The sequence below is a fragment of the Hevea brasiliensis genome, chromosome 18 (genome assembly GCF_030052815.1).
Source record: "Hevea brasiliensis isolate MT/VB/25A 57/8 chromosome 18, ASM3005281v1, whole genome shotgun sequence".
Classification (NCBI taxonomy): Eukaryota; Viridiplantae; Streptophyta; class Magnoliopsida; order Malpighiales; family Euphorbiaceae; genus Hevea; species Hevea brasiliensis.
In genome coordinates, this window is record NC_079510.1 from 33,755,866 (window position 1) to 33,776,096 (window position 20,231).

General features: G+C 32.7%; 2 protein-coding genes and 1 pseudogene across 2 annotated transcripts; all 3 read left to right on the forward strand.

Moving 5' to 3' along the window:
• Positions 1–4,727: 4,727 nt before the first annotated feature.
• On the forward strand, positions 4,728–10,793 carry LOC110633168 (metalloendoproteinase 3-MMP-like; annotated as a pseudogene).
• Positions 10,794–14,491: 3,698 nt separating this feature from the next.
• On the forward strand, positions 14,492–17,731 carry LOC110633166 (uncharacterized). Its single transcript, XM_058140533.1, has 5 exons — positions 14,492–14,564; positions 14,606–14,610; positions 15,593–15,732; positions 16,178–16,213; positions 16,592–17,731. The coding sequence occupies exons 1-5, from the start codon at positions 14,492–14,494 to the stop codon at positions 16,842–16,844; spliced, it is 507 nt and encodes a 168-aa protein (XP_057996516.1). The 3' UTR covers positions 16,845–17,731.
• On the forward strand, positions 17,574–18,683 carry LOC110633156 (metalloendoproteinase 3-MMP). The gene has a single exon (XM_058140848.1). It carries the CDS (start codon positions 17,574–17,576, stop codon positions 18,510–18,512), a length of 939 nt encoding a protein of 312 aa, XP_057996831.1. The 3' UTR covers positions 18,513–18,683.
• Positions 18,684–20,231: the final 1,548 nt, after the last annotated feature.

Consider the following 20,231-nt stretch of genomic DNA (forward strand, 5'->3'; position numbering starts at 1 on the left):
TTCCTTCCCTCCGCGCCCCACACCCCCCCCCCTGCCCCGCGGCCGGGGCTCCTGCATGGCAAAAAGAGAACAGCCTTAGAGCTATCAAACTACATTCTCATTAATCGTTAAAATATAAAGTTTGTAATTATGCAAATGACAATGGATAGCTGAGAATCCATAGAAAGGCCTCCAGCAATGTATCCTTTCTAATTTCTTGAGTTTAAACAATAAACATAAGTCGTCCTATACTAGTTACACCTACAAAGACTCAAGTTCAAATCCCCTATTAGTTCCAGCTCAGCTATACATATATATAATAGAACCTCTATTGTATTTCTTTTTAGATGTGGTAATTACAATTTTTTTTCACCAAATACAAGTTTTATCACATGCTCAGTTTTTCTTCTTTAGATTACTTTGTTTTCTGCTGCTCTAATTATGCTGCATTTTTTAGGATCTTTTCTCTATAGCTAATGTTGGTGAACAGCATGAAGTGTGGGATTTCCTATTTGTTTCCTCTAAGGTGTGAATTCTGTTGCCATAGATTTTGCTTGAACATATTTTCATTCTCTTTTTGCCTCTACCTTTTTTTTGTCATTTAGTAAGATGAATGATTCTATTATTTTGTATTTTTTTCTCTTTTGTTTTAGAAGAATTGCTCCTTTGGGAAATCTTCCTCAGTTATGAGAACTCTTGTAGGTATGTTTATGTGTCCTTGATTGTCGTATCATCTTAGTTTACTCATTGAACTGCTCTTCACCTCCAATATCCTAATGGGTATATATTAATTCTATTTGCAGCTGTGACTTAAGTTGCTTATCTCAACTTTTTTTTTGGATGTTATCCTCAGTTTTTCAATTGGTCTCTCTCTATTGAACATACCCTTTTGGTATTTTATGTGAATTCTTATGTGAATCAATACATCGTATTCTATGGTTATGATTCTACCATATATGTCTTTCATTCCGTCAAAAATCGATTTTACGGTATAGACACTTATGACCTCCCCCTTTATGTCTTGCGGTAATGATTCCTTTGGCATTACGGCCTTTGACACAGCGATTGGGGAGTCAAATAATTTAAGCCAAAATACCAAACGATAGTGGATTGCATGCATGCTAACATGCTTGTGTGCACTTTCTTTGCTCCCCTTAAATTGTATTGGAAGTTTGATGTTATTTTAGAGAAGAAATGGTAACTAAGAAAATAAATTTATTTTCTTGAGATATTATGTGACCGTATTGCCATATGGACACACAATTCACAAGAAATGCTTGAAGGAGATGAGAGAACGCTACTAATGAGTGCCTATGCAAGTATTGTTGTTTCTGTTCTATTTAGTTCTTTACTTTTTTCTAAACATTTTGGTACAAAATATTTACAAATGTAATATTGTTTAATGTCAACAGATATGCTTGCCCTCTGCTCCAAGTCAGTTTGTGATATGTCTAAGGATGGGAGAAATTTGAGCATTCTATTATGGATAACAAAATCCTTCTCTCACACAATTGTTTTCTTGGAAAAAAAAAAGATGTCATATCTTGCGAGTATTTATATGACATGAATTTGTTGAATGATATTTCTCTTTGCTTTTATTTATTCTTGATTGTCTTCCTTCATTATGAATGAATAAATTATCTTATTGGCAGTATTAAACTTGTGTATTGGGGTTGCATGAATTCATGAATTGCTTCTTATTTAGTTATAGCTTGTTTCTATTGTTTATAAAGGTTCTCTTAAGAGGTCCAAAGAATGCTCGTGAAACTATGAAAAACATCGGCCCAGGTTTTGGTGTGCCACACAGCCATATCAAATCACATGTGCGATCAAAGGGAAGGAAGTTTGAGAGAGCTAGAGGGATGAGGAATAGCGAGGCATTTAGGGCTTGAGTTGTTTTTAGTTCCAAAATGTCAGGTAATTGTTTTATTTTTTATTATTATGTCCTCAATTTTGTTAGACTCTAGGTTCCAAGGAAACTTGTTTACGCTATTATTAATTCCTAGCTTTAATTATTTATGTTATTTTCCCTTGGTCTTATTAATTACTAGCTTGAATCGTTTATGTTATTTTGTTTTTATGATATTTTATTTTTCCACATAGTACATTACTGTTATAATCCTTTACTATGTTATCTATATATAATATTGATTGATATTTAACATTTGATACCCTTATATTGTAAATATTGTGATATTGAGCACTATTATATGCTTCAATGTAGGAAATAATGTATTAAAAAAATAAAAAAAATAACAGTAATTTGAATGAATTGCATTTGGTTTTAAAATAGAAAGGATATTTTTTTAATTTTATTATGTTTAGAAACGGATTTGAAACGGAAATTCCATTTCTATTTAGAAACCGAACGTATTTTGGTTTTTAAAAGTGTTTTTTTTTTTATTTAGTAATATTACATGTTAGAAACCGATTAGAAACGGAAATCCATTTCAGATTAATAGAAACCGAAAAGTGTTAGTTTCTGGAATTAATTCGGTTTCTAATTTTAAAATGGAAATTTCTGTTTCAAAATGGTTTCAGAATTTGAAATGGATTTCATAATCCATTTTTAATTTATTTAGAAACTAGTGGATTGTAAACCGAATATTTCGGTTTCAAATTGGTTTCTAATTGAAATTGGAAACCGATTTTCATTGATTTGAAATCGATTTTTCAGTTTCAAATTCTCTTTTTTCTTGTAGTTAAAACATATGGAACCAAGCGCAAACCTGCATGCGAAAAAGCCCAAGACCAAACAAATAGCTTCACCTATGGTAAATCAACAAAAATTCTCTAGTCGGCACCATCTACCACAAAAAAGACGCAAATCTTATTTATACACATCACCTATCCAGGAGAAGGAGAGCAATAACCACTATCTAAACAAGGGAAAGTACGTCTCCTGCCCTAATGGGGTAGGGGAAACCGAGAATCCAGCACGAAAAGAGGTCGAGAGGCTTAGATACAGAAGCAACCAATGAAAGGAAAGTCTCTCTCTCACTAAATTTTAGAGAGAAATTAGGGATTGATTTTGTTGGCAAGGTATTATATTAAATATCATGGACCTCCAATATTGGCGCCTCCACAATGTGCTACATCATTAGAGCTATGCAAACTAGAACTGGCCACAAGCTAATTTCAAACTGGAATTGCTGGTTCAATCAGTCTCATAGTTCCAATCAATTTCAATTCGAAATTATTTTAATTTAAAATAGTTTCTATTCGAAAAGATTTCAATTTGAAGTGGTTCTAGACCAATTCCAATTCAACCCTAGGTATTATTAACTTATAATAAAATTTTAGATAGCATTTATTTAGTTTCTAAAGTAAAAAAAGAAAATTAAAAAATAGAAAGACCTAAATATAAACTCATTATAATTATATATATATATATATATATATATATATATATATATATATATATATATATATAATTTCGGTTTTAGTTAAAGGGAGGCCCATAAACGTTCCCCTATAGGATAGTTTTGGACCGATTCATAAATTGGAGCTATTGACCTAATCCCAAGTCGGTTCACGTTTCAAACTATCTTGCAAATGGAATGTTGGATGCTAAACTCAACTAAAATAAATGAATAATCAAAAATGAAATTTCTATAAAACGATGAATTGAAACGAAGTGTAGAAGAAAATTGAATCAAACTAAAAGAAAAAAAATAGTTTGGTTAATTGATTCTAGGGCATTGAAATTTTCAAGAACAGAAAGAAATTTTCAAGAACCTACTGGGTGACTAGGCTTGAGTGTGACAATTAGGAGATTGAGGTTGTGGGCAGTTGGGCCTTGCCTCTAGGTAAGGGCTTAAGGCCAACAGTATATTCAGTTATCCCCCAAGATATTGGAAATTGAGCACCCATCAGTATCCCTCTCTCAAACTTTTTTAGTTAATTGGGTTAGGATAATCCTCCACTCTAAATCTAAACTCTATTCAAATTTGATGCGAGTATTATTTATTAAATTTAAATTTATCTCAAATCCTATTAAACAAAATCTAAATCCGTCATATTGGAATTTAATCAAGTTGAGAGCACAAAAAAAATTAAAAAAGAAAAAACCATTGCCATCCTTGTTTTGTTTGTCTTTAGGTCTGAATTTGCATTATGAAATTGTATATATTTAACTAGTAAGGTTATATATGAAAAAAAAAAAATTAAAGAGAAAAAATTATATTGAAGTAACACAAAAAGGATGCACAATAATCAATGAGCTTAGTTATGTGGCACTAAAAAAAATCCACAACAAAGGTCACGAAATTGAAGTTGTACAAATGAGAGGTTTAAAATTTCTGTAAGTATTGTGGAAATACACTTAAATGCTTGTATATGTGCAATTTGGGTCAACTTTCAAATTTAAAGACTTATAGGAATCTTTCATTCATATTCCAAGTATGCAGTGAGAAATGGTCAATATAGGTTTTTTTTTTTTTTTTTTCTAAACAAAAATTTTATTAATGATAAAAGAGAGTCAAGAAAGAAAGATAGCTCAAGATAGCTAGACCTTTGCCAACAAGAAATTTTAGAACATAATCATCGGCATTATCATACGCAATATTGACTATCTTTTCTTTGCATTTTTCTTATTTAAATTCAGTTTACACTTAATACAAGACACCAATGAGACTATCTATTAAATATATAAATCTTACATATTTATGGTAAGCAGGTTATTTCCCTTTTATATATATACCGAACTCACAATAATACCAGTTGTAAGACGTAATGCTGGTCAATGGTCATAGAGTTGAGACCAACTCATTCTTCTAAACAAATACACATATGGAAGACTGCTTACTCATTCTTCTCACCGTATGATGATATAAATAGCCACAAGAGCTTTGAGTTGCTGCCATACCCAATACAAGCTCAACTTTGTCATGATCATGGCTTCTAATTATATAGCTTTTCCCATCTTCTCATTCACTCTCATTGTCTTCATTTCTCTCCTTTCTCATGCAGCTTTAGCCAACCCTAATGATGAAAAATCATCGCCATTTGATTTCCTTAAGCATCTTCAAGGATGCCATAAGGGTGACAACCTTAAAGGCATCCATGAGCTCAAAGCCTACCTTGAACATTTTGGTTCCTTAAATTATAAAAACCAATCCTAAGCCAATGATGATGATTTTGACGATTTGTTAGAGTACGTTATTAAAACTTACCAGCTGAATTACCATTTAAAGGTCACTGGCTTCTTACACTGTTTGGGAAGGGAGGAAAGTAAGAGAGGAAAGAAAATGTGAGGGGAAAATAGGTTTATTTTTCATTATTTTGTTTGGATTGAGTAGAAAATAAAGAAGGAGAGAAAATATTAGAGGGAAAATAAAAATATTTTGTCTTTTTCTCCTTTCTCTCCAAAATAGGGAGAAAGTGGGAGGAAAATATTTAAAAGTATAAATATGACCCTATATTTAATAGTTTTTTTTTTTTTAAATTTAGGGGCAAAGTTGTAATTTTATTATTCATAAAATAACTTTTCCTCCAATATTTTTCTCTCCCAATCCAAACAAGAGGAAGGAAAATAATTTTTATTTTCATTCCTTACTGTTAGAAGAAAGAATACAAGTAATGAAGAAAAGGATTGTGTATTTGTCTGTGTCTCATTTACAGAGATATTACATCTATTTATACATGAGAATATGAACTAATTTGGACAAGAATAATAATTGCTATAATTATGCTACACAAATCTCCTATAATCATGCCGATTCTTTGTAATTATGTTACACAAATCTCCTATAATCATGCCGATTCTGTAATTATGCTAACACCCCCTCAAACTCAAGGTGGTAGCACAAAGTGCCAACTTGAGTTTGCTTAAGAGATCTGAAGCGGCGGGAGGATGCGTTTTGGTGAATATATCAGCGGTTTGGCTGACAGAGGAGATAGGAATCAAACATATGGTGCCATGAGCAACATGATGACGTACAAAATGACAATCAATTTCGATGTGTTTGGTACGCTCATGAAATACATCATTATGAGAAATCTGTATGGCACTTCTATTATCGCAATGAAGTATTGTGGCAGAAGAATGAGTGACACCCAAATCAGTTAATAACCACCGTAACCAAAGTAATTCAGATGTAGCATCAGCAAGAGCACGATATTCAGATTCTGTGCTAGAACGCAACAACGGTTTGCTTTTGCTACGCCAAGAGATAAGAGAATTACCCAAGAAGAAACAATAACGATTGTAGAGCGACGATCCGCCGGATCACCACCAATCAAGATCAGAGTAGCCAGATAATACTAGGGAGGAGGTAGCGGAAAAGTGCAAACCATGAAAAAGAGTGCCTTTGATATAACGAAGGATTCGAAGTACTGCAGAGAAATGAGTTGAGCGAGGAGCAGACATAAACTGGCTGACCAGATGAACAGCATATGAAATATCAGGTCGAGTAACTGTGAGATAAACAAGACTCGACAAGTCGCCGATATAAAGTAGGATCATCAAGAGGAGTGCCATCAAGAGGTGTAAGTTTGCAATTGAGCTCCAATGGGGTTGATCTTTGTTTTGCTATCGATGATGCCCGCCGAGAAAGTAAGTCGTATGAATACTTGGCTTGAGATAGATAATAGCCATAATAATTTTGAGAAAATTCAAGGCCCAAAAAATAGCTGAGAGAACCCAGGTCTTTCATTTCAAAATGTTGATTGAGATAATGTTGTAACTCTAAAATACCAGATGAATCATCTCTGTTATTATCATATCATCAACATAAAGCAAGAAGAACAATACCACCGCTCGATTCGACGAGTGAATAATGCGTAATCATGTGGACTAGAGAAAACCAAGTTGAGCAAGAGTGGAACTAAATTTGGCAAATCAGGCCCTGGGAGCTTGTTTTAATCCATATAAGGCTCGCCGAAGTTTGCAAACCTTATCAGGAGAATGATAACCAGGAGGAGGATGCATATAAACCTCTTACGTTAAATCACCATGAAGAAAAGCATTTTTAACATCCATCCGAAAAGTTTCCATTTACGAACTGCAGCAATAGCTAAGAGATCGCGAATAGATGTTAATCGGGCCACTGGAGCAAAAGTTTCCTCATAGTCGATACCATACTCTTGAGTGTACCCTTTGGCTACTAAGCGAGCTTTGTAGCGTTCAATAGTTCCATCAGAACGGGTCTTGATTTTGTAAATCCATTTGCAACCAATAGGAGTCTTGTTTGGTGGAAGATCAACTAAATCCCAAGTATGAGTTTTCTCTAAAGCCCAAGTTCATCACCATAGCTTGTCGCCAAAGAGGGTCGATGCTTGCCTCACGATAAGAATGAGGCTCATGAAGGGTTGCAATAGTAGAGTAACAGTGAAAATCAGAAAGATAATGAGGAGTTTCTCTTACACGGGTAGAAGAACGAAGAGTAGTGCTAGGAGGAGATGCAAAGCAGTAATCGGATCAACAATCGGCCTTGATTCAACAGGGGCAGGTGTAGTTGGGCTAATATTGAGCACATCACAATCACCTGGATCAGGACTTGGAAACAGCTCTTTGGAGGAGTCAGTGAAAAATAGAGAGTCAGTATTGACAGAGTGATGAAATTTGGAAAGAGAAGAGAACATAGTATTTTCCCAAAAGGTAACATGACGAGAGATGCGTAACTTATTAGAAACAGGATCCCAACAACGATACCCTTTGTGTTCAATGCCATAACCAAGAAAACAACATAGACGAGCACGGGGTTCTAATTTGGTATGTTCATGAGGTTGTAAAAGAACAAAAGAAACACATCCAAAAGGTTTAAGGATGGAATAGTCAGGAGGTTGTCCAAACAACTTTTCAAAAGGAGATAAATTATGAAGAACCAAGGTAGGAAGACGATTAATAACATAAACAACATGAAAAGTCGCTTCTCCCCAAAATTTTTCCGACATGAGGCGAGAAAGAAGAAGAGTACGTCTGAGAATCAAGAATATTGCGATGCTTGTGTTAGGCTCGCCGATTCTGTTGAGAGGTGTGAGGACAATAACGTTGAACAATGGTGCCTTGTTGACTAAGAAATCAAGCAAAGAAGAATCCCGATATTCCATGGCATTGTCTGTTCGGAGAATTTTAATGTCACAAGAGAACTGAGTTTTAATCATTTTTGCAAATGTGATGTAAATTTGTGATAACTCAGATCGATGTTTCAAAAAATATATCCAAGTAAACCGAGAATAATCATCAATAAATATTACAAAATAACGAAAACCATTTATTGAAGAAATAGGAGAAGGACCCCAAATGTCAGAATGAATTAAACCAAAAGGAGTGTCTGAAGTAGTATTATTATGGGAAAAAGATAATGCAGGTTGTTTTGCAAGCTGACAATTTAAACAATTAAATGACTCAAACTTAGTAGATCCTAATAATCCACGAGAAATTAAAGGTTGAATTTTACTGGTAGAAGCATGACCAAGACGAAGATGCCATTGGTGAATGGAGGAATTAGGGATTGTAGCTACAAACACAGGTCTTTGAGGAAGATGTAAAGATGCAAGCTCAAATAATCGACCCACTCTGTGACCCATCTCAAGAATCTGTCCCGTTTGTGGATCCCGTACCTGGACATCATAGGGAGAAAAAAAAAACATTTAGTCCTTTTTCACACAACTGACCAATAAAAACAAGATTGAGTGCCAAATTAGGGATATAATAGGTGTCAGGGAGATGAAGATTTGAGGTAGACACATGACCAGTATGTGTGATGTTCATTTTAGTACCATTTGCAGTATGGATTGGTGGTAAGGAAGATACAGGTTTTGCAGAAGACAAGAATTTAAGATTAGTGGTCATATGATTACAACATGCAGAGTCAAAAAGCCAATAAGAATTACCCGGAGTGGCAGACATGGCAGCAGGAGAATTAGAAGAGATAACCTGTTTGAATAGTGCCTCAAGATCACTCATGGTGATGGCAGTAGAGCCCTCAGTAGCAGCAACAGCAGTGACAGAGGAAGATCCAGGCTTTGAGACATTCTTGAATTTAGAATGCCCTCCTTTTGATCTTGGAGGGCGTGTGGGACAATGTTCAAGAATATGACCGTAACCATGACAATATCTGCATTTTATGGTAGGACAATATGCAAAAGCATGACCAATTTGATTACAATTCTTACAGAGTTGATTGCCAGATTTCTGATGTGAGGATCGAGTAGTTGCAAGAGCAGCTTCAAATTGAGGAGTTTTATCCAAACCGAGACGAGTCTCTTCAAAAATAATCTCTTGAATAGCAGTTTCCAATGATGGGAGTGGATTTCGATGTAGCAGGGACGCTCGAACGGCCTCATATTCTGATCGAAGAGCCATTAGAACTTGAATGAGATGAAGATGATCTTCACTGATTTTGGCCTGAGATATTTGATTCCAAATAGGTTGGACCTGGGCAAGAAAATCATTCACAGATTGACCTGCTTCTTGTTTCAGATTATGAAGAGTAGTCCACAACTGATAATAGTGGGCAAGTCCAGTGGTCTGATATCGATTAGCCAAAAAATCCCAGATTTCTTTTGCAGAGTCATAATTAGCAAACTGGATGTGGATGGACGAGACAGAGGTATTGCGAAACCAGGTGATGATCTGATGATTTTTACTATCCCAATCCTCAAGACGGTCAGCAAATTTTGCATCAGTTTCATCGTTCTCTCTTGTCGGCGTAGTGATATCTCCGGTAACAATACGCCAAAGCTTGCGACCTATCAAAAAACTTTTCATTCCTTGAACCCAAAGATTATAGTTGGAACCAGTCAGAACTGTTGCAATAGGTTTTGAAATATCAGATTTCTCCATTGATAACAAGATGAGGAGAAAAAAAAATGGTATAATAATAGGTATGAAAGAATGAACCAGAACAGGTTGTAGAGAGAGCAGAGACCCCAAAAAACTAGAAATAAAAGTTTTATGGCTCTGATACCATGTTAGAAGAAAGAATACAAGTAATGAAGAAAAGGATTGTGTATTTGTCTGTGTCTCATTTACAGAGATATTACATCTATTTATACATGAGAATATGAACTAATTTGGACAAGAATAATAATTGCTATAATTATGCTACACAAATCTCCTATAATCATGCTGATTGCTGTAATTATGTTACACAAATCTCCTATAATCATGCTGATTGCTGTAATTATGCTAACACTTACTTTCCCTCTTTTGTTTTCCTTCCCCCTTAAAATGTTCCCAAACATAGTGTTAGATTCCCAAACGGTGTCCAAGATGATGATGCCTCGATGTGGGGTGCCAGACATCATTAACGGAGCCACTCGGATGATCTCCGGCAAGAAAAACTACCTCCATAGCTCTACTTCTTTCATACAGTCTCTCACTATTCATTCTTCCCTGGAAATCCCAAATGGCCAGCTTCTAAGTACAACCTTACCTACGGGTTTAATCTCCGAACCCCAGTCCGAGCCATGGACCCTGTTACGAGAGCTTTCCAAACATGGGCTGCAAACACACATTTCAGATTTTCCAAAGTACAAGATTATGGAACTGCCGATATCACAATAGGGTTTCACAGTGGCAGGCATGGGAATGGAACTCTTTTTAATGGACGTGGTGAAATTCTGGCTCATGCTTTTGCATTGCAAGATGGACGATTCCACTATGATGCAGATGAGGCATGGGTATTGGGTGCAACTCAAGGTGCATTCGACTTGAGATTGTTGCTTTGCATGAAATAGGGCATCTACTTGGACTTGGGCATAACTCAGTGGAAGGGGCTATTATGTTTTCGTCTATTGCTTCTAGAGTGACTAAGGGTCTGCACAAAGATGATATCCAAGGGATTCGTGCATTATACAACGTTTGACATCCAATTCCAATTTCTTGCATCAATTTTATTACTTTTTAGTCTTGTATTTTCAAACAATACTATAAAATGTAATAAATGTCAAGATGTTGACTTTGCTACAACAAATATAGGCCATAACCTGATTTTGCTTAATTAACAAATATCATTTTTCTTACTTAATTACCCTTCCTTCCATAGCGTTTGGTTCAAATCTAATTATAAACTTAAAATTTATCCAAAAATAAATTTCACTGAAGTTAGTATGATACAATTTAAAATATAAAATTTAATTTTATATATGTTGAGAGAGATAAAAACTGAGAGAGAAAGGTAGGAGAGAGGTAGGAGAGAGGAGAGAAAAGAGAAGAAAGAGATAGGGGTGTGTGTTTGTAAAGAATTCATGAGTATTTTAATTAAAAAAATTCGTCGTCTTAATACAAGAATATTTTACCCCAAAAAATTTTATTGTCCCAAAAAATTTTATTGTCTTAAATTTTTTTATATTCATTACTAATTTCATCAAGTTTGATGGGAATTAATTTAATTTGTAACTAATTTCATGAAATTCAATTACAAAATTAAATTGCATTAGTAGTACTTCACTTATAATATAAAGAACTTATCCTCCTCAAAAAAAAAAAAAAGTTAATTATCGCGAATACATTAATTATAGAATATGTTAAAAAATTAAATTAAAGAAGTAATATATGGGACTTTTGAGAATAAATTAGGATTGTACTTATAATATTAATACACATGCACTTCAAATGAGGGTTAATTATTAAAATAATATTAAAAAAAATTTGAGCAAAGTAATGTACAATTCAAACAAATTAGCAAACTAATGTACAAAAATATTTGCATTCCTTATTGAGTTTGGAGTCTTCATCTGCAAAATATATAGGCCCTGTTCAGCAGTAGCCATGAACTATTTTAATAACTACTAAATATTAGTTATTAATAGTTAACTGTTTATATAATTATTAAAATAAAAATATTCAATAAAAATAGCAGTTGGATTAAATATTAAATGTAAAAATAATGATATAATATTATTAATTTTAATAAAAACGTTCTCTCTATCTCTAAAGCTAGCTAACTAGGAGTAATAGTTTCATGCTGAAACTCTAAACACTAATATAAATATTATGTCACGGAACATTATAAATAAGAGAAATAATATTTTAACTCTGATTAAAATACTAAGCGCAATTTTAAAAAATATTACCAAATATAGTTTATATAGAATTAGTAATAGTAAGTAACATTAACCGGTATGCGTATATACGAATTTACAAATAATAAAATAAAAAAAAAACCACCCTCTCCATTGATCATTTTCTGTGATAAACAGCGACATAGTACGCCCAGCCAATAACATGCACTCGATCTGTGTGGTAGGCAACTACTTGATGATCTAGATATTATTAGATTATTTGGAAAAATTCAAGATTCTTCTCTTACATGTCATTTTGAAACTGCAAAAGACCTTTCTTTCATTATCCAAAGTTTCTTTCAGCTTTAATTAATTGATTTTCTCTATCTAACTGTTAAATAATTTTATTCCCTTTTCATTCTGGATACCAATCAAATTTCTTCCAACTAATCTTTTAACTAAATCTCAAATTTATATTATTATAATTTAAATTTATTTTATTTTATCATTAATGAATCACTCATTTATATTTTATTGATTTAAGATTTGATATATGTAATAAAAAATTAATTAAATTTGAAAGCATTATGATTACACAAAAGATTATTTTATTTCTTCAACTAATATATAACGACCATTTTTTTAAATTTAAAACAAGAGATTTTAAGAATTTTGTAAGATCGAGCTTTTAACTTAGAATGCTTGCCTATTGAATTAACTCTACTAAGTGCCAACCCGAATCATGATTTGGACTCTAATATTAGTTGTAGGATCGAGCTATCACCATGCCAAAAGTTTAAATTATTAGTAGAGGCGAAATTCTAATCGCCTTATTACGTAGCAGCCTAAGTATCATAAGTTAAAAGGACATGAGCAAAATGATAGCCCATTGAGCTATTCTTACTCAGTACCAATAGATTCTAATCCAATAATCTTTTGTAATATTGTTTTTTTTATTACACCAAAAAAAAAATATAATAATATATGCATTTTATTTGCAATCACAATCTTAATTATTTTGCACTTGTAGGCTAGTATAATTTATACAAAAACCTTTTTTTTTTTTTTTATTCTCAAGAGTAGAGGGCATGAATGCCGTCAATGTCATCCTGACTGAGATGCCTTTTGGTCGTATTTGTATTTTCAGAATGGACAGAAGGGCTACCGGACCCACTTCAAAAGTGGGTCAATATTACAGTCCATCTCACTATTTTTAGGCGCCTCAGACGCGTTCCAAGAGTTAGAATTAGCATATGTAAGTCCGAACTCCGAATTGCTTTATTTACTTAATGCCGAATTTAGAATAAAATTTATAAAATATTCTTAGGTAATTAGAAAATTATAATTCCTCTTGTAATAGTGTTATAGCATTGTTGTGGACTACGAGGCATAATGTTATAACTTTTAGACCTAGTTTGGATGATTTTTGTATAATGTTAGTTTTAAGGTTTATAGCTGAATTATCTGAATGCCTAAGTTTGGTCTGGTTTGGAGGACCTAGGAGGGACCATGTGATGTTGGTAATATATGGGCTTGAGGCATGTGGTCTTAGAAGTGTTGTTTGGACTACTTTGCAAATTGAGTAGGTCCTAGGTATAAGAGAAACTCTATCGGATTTTCGGCATAAATTAGGATGTCTTTGTCTCTTTAAATTCTTGATTTGAGTTAGTACTAATAAATTCATAATATAATTATTTAGGTAATCAGGGTCAGCTATCTTCCTCCATCCAGCCGCCACTGAAGTCACTGGTTGATCTGTGAGTAGATATTAATTTTATTTATAATTTCAATATTATTTTATATTCAAAGCATGCCCATGCATTCACTTATACATATATATATATATAGGGCTAAATATTAGGCATGATTCATATTGCATTTTTATTTGCTAAAATTATTGTGGGGTCGCTTTAAGGTAATTTGGAGCTGTGTGCGTGTGTCGACGTGCGTGTGGTGTGATATTGGATATGGGTAGGATGGGTAGAACAGCTGGATCTTGACTCATTGGGACCTGATCCTTTTTGTGGATAAGTCGGGGTGAGTACGGCTTTGATTTAATCTCACTGACCCCCGCATTTAGATTATTAAGAGAAAATTCAACTCGAGTGGATTTTGCTGGCAGTTGCTAGATTAAGAGAGCTGTATAGGGGATTAGCTCCCATATTTATATACATTGATGTGACACACGGGTGTATGAGTGCTCTAAATTATATTTTCTGCGAATATTGTTAGAATTTGGTTAAATATGTTTGTGTATATTGCATTTCATACTTAGGGACGCATTAGCTTTAGATAGTTATAGAAATTGTATTTAAAATCAATATCTTACTCTATCAGTCGAACGCTCACTCCTATTCACCATATTTTTTCAGGCTACAGGAGGATTCGAGAATAACCTGCCTTCTTTCTCACAAGTTTAGTCAAAGAAGTTTAATTGTGTTTTTATTTTCCTTATTTCCATTCTAGAACTCTGCATGTATCAGCAATGTAATATTTATTTGGATTTGTAATAACTAAATTCTAAGGTTGTAATATTATTTATATGAATGTGCATGGATACATGGGATGTATTGTTCTGAGGATGAGGGAACTGAGCTCCCATTTGATTATGTGCTTGATTGAGAATTGTAAGGGTGAGCTGAGCTCCCCAATTTGATATATTTTATGTTCACAGGTTGGGTGAGCTAAGAACTCCCCATTGGATGGCCTAATTTATGGCCGGACTCCATCCATTTGATTTCTTAAAATTGGACTATGGATGGGCTTTATAGTAAGGTTAGGAACAGCTAGACTTACTACGGACTTTAGGGGCCTTAAACTGACCCAAGTCCTAGTATTATTTACATGAGATTTATAAATTCAATTTTAATTAGAACTAATTTATATATTAATGAAATAATTAAGAATTTTAGAAATACATTTATAATTAAAAAATATATATTTATTTTATATGAAATATTTTTGAAATGAATTTATTAGAAATTAAATTAAAAGAAAACTTTAAAAACACTAATAAAAGAATTTATATGTTTGGTTGTTCAAAATTAATTTATTTTCTTGTTCATTTAGGTAAATTCAAATATAATAATATTAAAATATGTTTACATAAAAAATTATAAAATAGAGATAAAAATATATTAAAATTCATTAAACAAGTTATTTGTATAAATAAAATATCTTTATATTTTTTTAAATAATATAAATTATGAAAGGATTTTTTAATAATTTTATTTTAAATTATATTATAATAAAAATTCAATAAAGTAAAATTTAAACATTAGCAGAATTAAGAATTTTATATTTATACAAATTCTATATCGATACTTAAATTTTAAGTCTTAAAAATATTAAATTTAAATATAATTATAAATATTATAAATAATGGAGAGTAATCTAGCAAAACTAATGTTCACTCTTCCCTTCATATATTTATATATTATATAGATATATATGTATTATATTTATTAAATTATTATATCAATTAAATTAAAATTATATATTGAAATAAATAAATAATTTAACTATGTCAATAATTTATTTTATAACTGTATTCACAAAAATTATTTTTTAATCAATACTAAAATTTTATTAAATTTAATTCTTTATTTTTATTCTTAAAATAAATAAAATTTTGTTTTTAAATATTAAAAATCTTCAAAAGAAATTTAAAGCAAGAGATCAATTACAATGCTGCCAGCTTTATGTACAGGGAAGGTTGTTAGTGCTCAAGAAACCAGACCCAGATAACGCTGCTGCAACTGCTCGTTGGCTTGTTTCTCAGAATTCTTGGGGTTTTTTAAAGTATGCTTCTTTATCCTTTGTCTTGCTTTTGCTTGAAACTGTGCTTTGGTTGATTATTCGCTTTTTGTATTATTATTATTTTGGTTTAGAGTCTTATTCATTCTTGGTTGTTATTGCTTCAAGGAGCTGTTTGAAGGATTAGTTGGGCTGGGTTGGATTGAGTTTTATTCGTTTCTAATTAATTATTGAAGGGAGTAATGCGGGCATATGGGCAATTAAAGAAATTGTTGCTCAATTGGCAGATTTAATACAGGTTTTTGGTCATTTGGTTTTGAAGCTTGTGCCTGACGTGTGTTGTTTATTGATCTTTTTGGTCTTCTATGATGACATGAACTTGTTTAGGTTTTATATTTTTATTTTTAGGAGTCTTAGATATTGTTTTTGGTGTCTGGGTAGTTTAAATAATTTTCAGATGAAAGCGTAATCGTCATTTTTAATTTTGCAGTACCATTTCAATGGATTTGGGAGGAGCACCCTTTGGGTAAGGTTTTTATCTTTTTTATTTTTAATTATGGGGTTTCTCCTCATAGTTAAGCTATAAATGTATTTGAGTGCTCTGTTAAGCTACTTGAAGTACAGGTTAATGGTTTTATATCTTGGCACCTGTTCTTACATTCCAGTTGTCACTTGATGTTGTTCTTGCTTTTAATATCATGCTACATTGAAATGATTTAGATTTGTCATGTATAACCTAGTTTTCAAAGTGAGGAGCTTCAGTTTTACACTTAGCTTGAACCAGTAATCTTAGGACTTAAAAATAACTCCCTTTAAGTACAAATTCTGAGTCAGCAATTGGGAATTCACATTGATTTCCTGAGGCTTGTTTTATACTTTGGTCATCTATTGTTTTGCACTGCAGGAATGTTGTTTCATTTAGTGATGGGCTACCTAATGAAGGTAGTGGCATCCCCTACTTTTATTTGACAACTCTTGATCCAACTGCAAGAAATGCATTGAAAGACCACAGGTCTTCACTCACAATCAGCGAATACCCTATAGGAACTTGTGGCAAGAAAGACCCTGAGAACCCCACTTGTGCAAAAATTACCCTGACTGGAAAGGTATTCCCCATAGAAAAGGCCTGTTGTAATTTTTATTTGGTTTTAATATAGAATGATGAATCAGCTGTGGCATAAGGTGCCTAATGACTATTTGTGAGAAGATTATTTTGCCAATACTGCCACATGTACGCATATATCACAGGCACCTTAATGCTTTCTTTTTTTTTTTTTTTTTTTTCTGATTCTCTTTAGATATTTCTGTAAATATTGTGGAAATACACTTAAATGCTTGTATTTGTGCAATTTGGGTCAACTTTCAAATTTAAAGACTTATAGGAATCTTCCATTCATATTCCAAGTATGCGGTGAGAAATGGTCAATATAGGTTTTTTTTTTTTCTAAACAAAAAATTTATTAATGATAAAAGAGAGTCAAGAAAGAAAGATAGCTCAAGATGGCTAGACCTTTGCCAACAAGAAATTTTAGAACATAATCATCGGCATTATTATAGGCAATATTGACTTTCTTTTCTTTAGATTTTTATTGCCTAAATTCAGTCTATACTGAAAACAAGCTACCAAAAAAACTATCTATTAAATATATAAGTCTCACATATTTATAGTGGGCAGCTTATTTCCCTTTTGTATATATACTGAACTCACAATAACACCAGTCGTGAGACGTAATGCTGGTCAATGGTCATAGAGTTGAGACCAACTCATTCTTCTAAACAAATACACATATGGAAGACTGCTGACTCATTCTTCTCACCGTATGATGATATAAATAGCCACAAGAGCTTTGAGTTGCTGCCATACCCAATACAAGCTCAACTTTGTCATGATCATGGCTTCTAATTATATAGCTTTTCCCATCTTCTCATTCACTCTCATTGTCTTCATTTCTCTCCTTTCTCATGCAGCTTTAGCCAACCCTAATGATGAAAAATCATCGCCATTTGATTTCCTTAAGCATCTTCAAGGATGCCATAAGGGTGACAACCTTAAAGGCATCCATGAGCTCAAAGCCTACCTTGAACATTTTGGTTACTTAAATTATAAAAACCAATCCCAAGCCAATGATGATGATTTTGACGATTTGTTAGAGTACGCTGTTAAAACTTTCCAGCTGAATTACCATTTAAAGGTCACTGGATCCTTAGATTCCCAAACGGTGTCCAAGATGATGATGCCTCGATGTGGGATGCCAGACATCATTAACGGCACCACTCGGATGATCTCCGGCAAGGAAAACCACCACCATAGCTCTACTTCTTTCCATACAGTCTCTCACTATTCATTCTTCCCTGGAAATCCCAAATGGCCAGCTTCTAAGTACAACCTTGCCTACGGGTTTCTTCCCCGAACCCCAGTCAAAGCCATGGACCCTGTTACGAGAGCTTTCCAAACATGGGCTGCAAACACGCATTTCAGATTTTCCAAGGTACAAGATTATAGAACTGCCGATATCACAATAGGGTTTCATAGTGGCAGGCATGGGGATGGGAGTCCTTTTGATGGACGTGGTGGAATTCTGGCTCATGCTTTTGCACCGCAAGATGGACGATTCCACTATGATGCAGATGAGGCATGGGCAGTGGGTGCAACCCAAGGTGCATTCGACTTGGAGACTGTTGCTTTGCATGAAATAGGGCATCTGCTTGGACTTGGGCATAGCTCAGTGGAAGGGGCTATTATGTTTTCGTCTATTCCTTCTGGAGTGACTAAGGGTCTGCATAGAGATGATATCCAAGGGATTCGTGCATTATATAACGTTTGACATCCAATTCCAATTTCTTGCATCAATTTTATTACTTTTTAGTGCCACTTGTATTTTCAACCAATACTATAAAATGTAAGAAAATGTAATAAAGGTCAAGATGATGACTTTGCTGCAACAAATATAGGTCATAACCTGATTTTGCTTAATTAACAAATATCATTTTTCTTACTTAATTACCCTTCCTTCCACAGCGTTTGGTTCAAATCTAATTATAAACTTAAAATTTATCAAAAAATAAATTTCACTGAAGTTAGTATGACAGAATTTAAAATATAGAATTTAATGTTATATATGTAGAGAGAGATAAAAACTGAGAGAGAAAGGTAGGAAAGAGGAGAGGAAAGAGAAGAAAGAGATAGGGGTACGTGTTTGTAAAGAATTCATGAGTGTTTTAATTAAAAAATATTTGTCATCTTAATACAAGAATATTTAACTCCAAAAAATTTTATTGTCTTAAATTTTTTTTATTCATTACAAATTTCACCGAGTCTGATGGAAATTAATTTAATTTGTAACCAATTTCATGAAATTGAATTTTTAAAATTCAATTATATAATTAAATTGCAATAGTAGTACTTCACTTATAATATAAAGAATTTATCCCCCTCAAAAAAAAAAAGTTAATTATCAAGAATACATTAAATATAGAATATGTTAAAAAATTAAATTAAAGAATTAATATATGGGACTTTTTGAGAATAAATTAGGATTGTACTTATAATATTAATACATATGCACTTCAAATGAGGGTTAATTATTAAAATAATATTAAAAAAATTTGAGCAAAGTAACGTACCATTCAAACTAATTAGAAAACTAATGTACAAAAATATTTGCATTCCTTATTGAATTTGGAGTCTTCCTCTGCAAAATATCTAGGCCGGTAGCTATTAACTATTTTAATAATTATTAAATATTAGTTATTAATAATTAATTATTTATATAATTATTAAAATAAAAATATTTAGTAAAAATAATAATTAAATTAAATATTTGATGTAAAAATAATGATATAATATTATTAATTCTAATAAAAATGCTCTCTCTACCTCTAAAGCTAATTAACTAGGAGTAGTATTTTCATGTTCAAACTCTAAATACTAATATAAATAAAAAAGATAATATTTTAATTCTGATTAAAATATTAAACGCAATTTTAAAAAGTATTACGAATATGATTTATATAGAATTAGTATAGTAAGTAACATTAACGGGTATCCGAATATATGAATTTAAAAGTAATAAAAAAAAAAAACCACCCTCTCCATTGATCATTTTCTGTGATAAACAGCGACATATATAGTACGCCCAGCCAATAACATGCACCGGATCTGTGTGGCAGGCAACTGCTTGATGATCTAGATATTATTAGATTATTTAGAATAATTCAAGTGAAGCGTAGACATACGGAGGCTCCAGTTAGACAAGTAGAGCACATTAGGTTAGAGGATAGAAAGAAAAAAAAAAGGGATAGACCTAAATTGACTTGGAGGAGAATAGTACAACATGACCTAGAAGCATTACACATTTCTGAGGATTTAACCCAAAATCGTTTAGAGTGGAGAAAGCGAATCTATATAGCCGACCCCAAATTTTTGGGATAAAGGCTTAGTTGAGTTGAATTGTATTTAGAATAATTCAAGATTCTTCTCTTACATGTCATTTTGAAACTGCAAAAGACCTTTCTTTCATTATCCAAAGTTTCTTTCAGCTTTA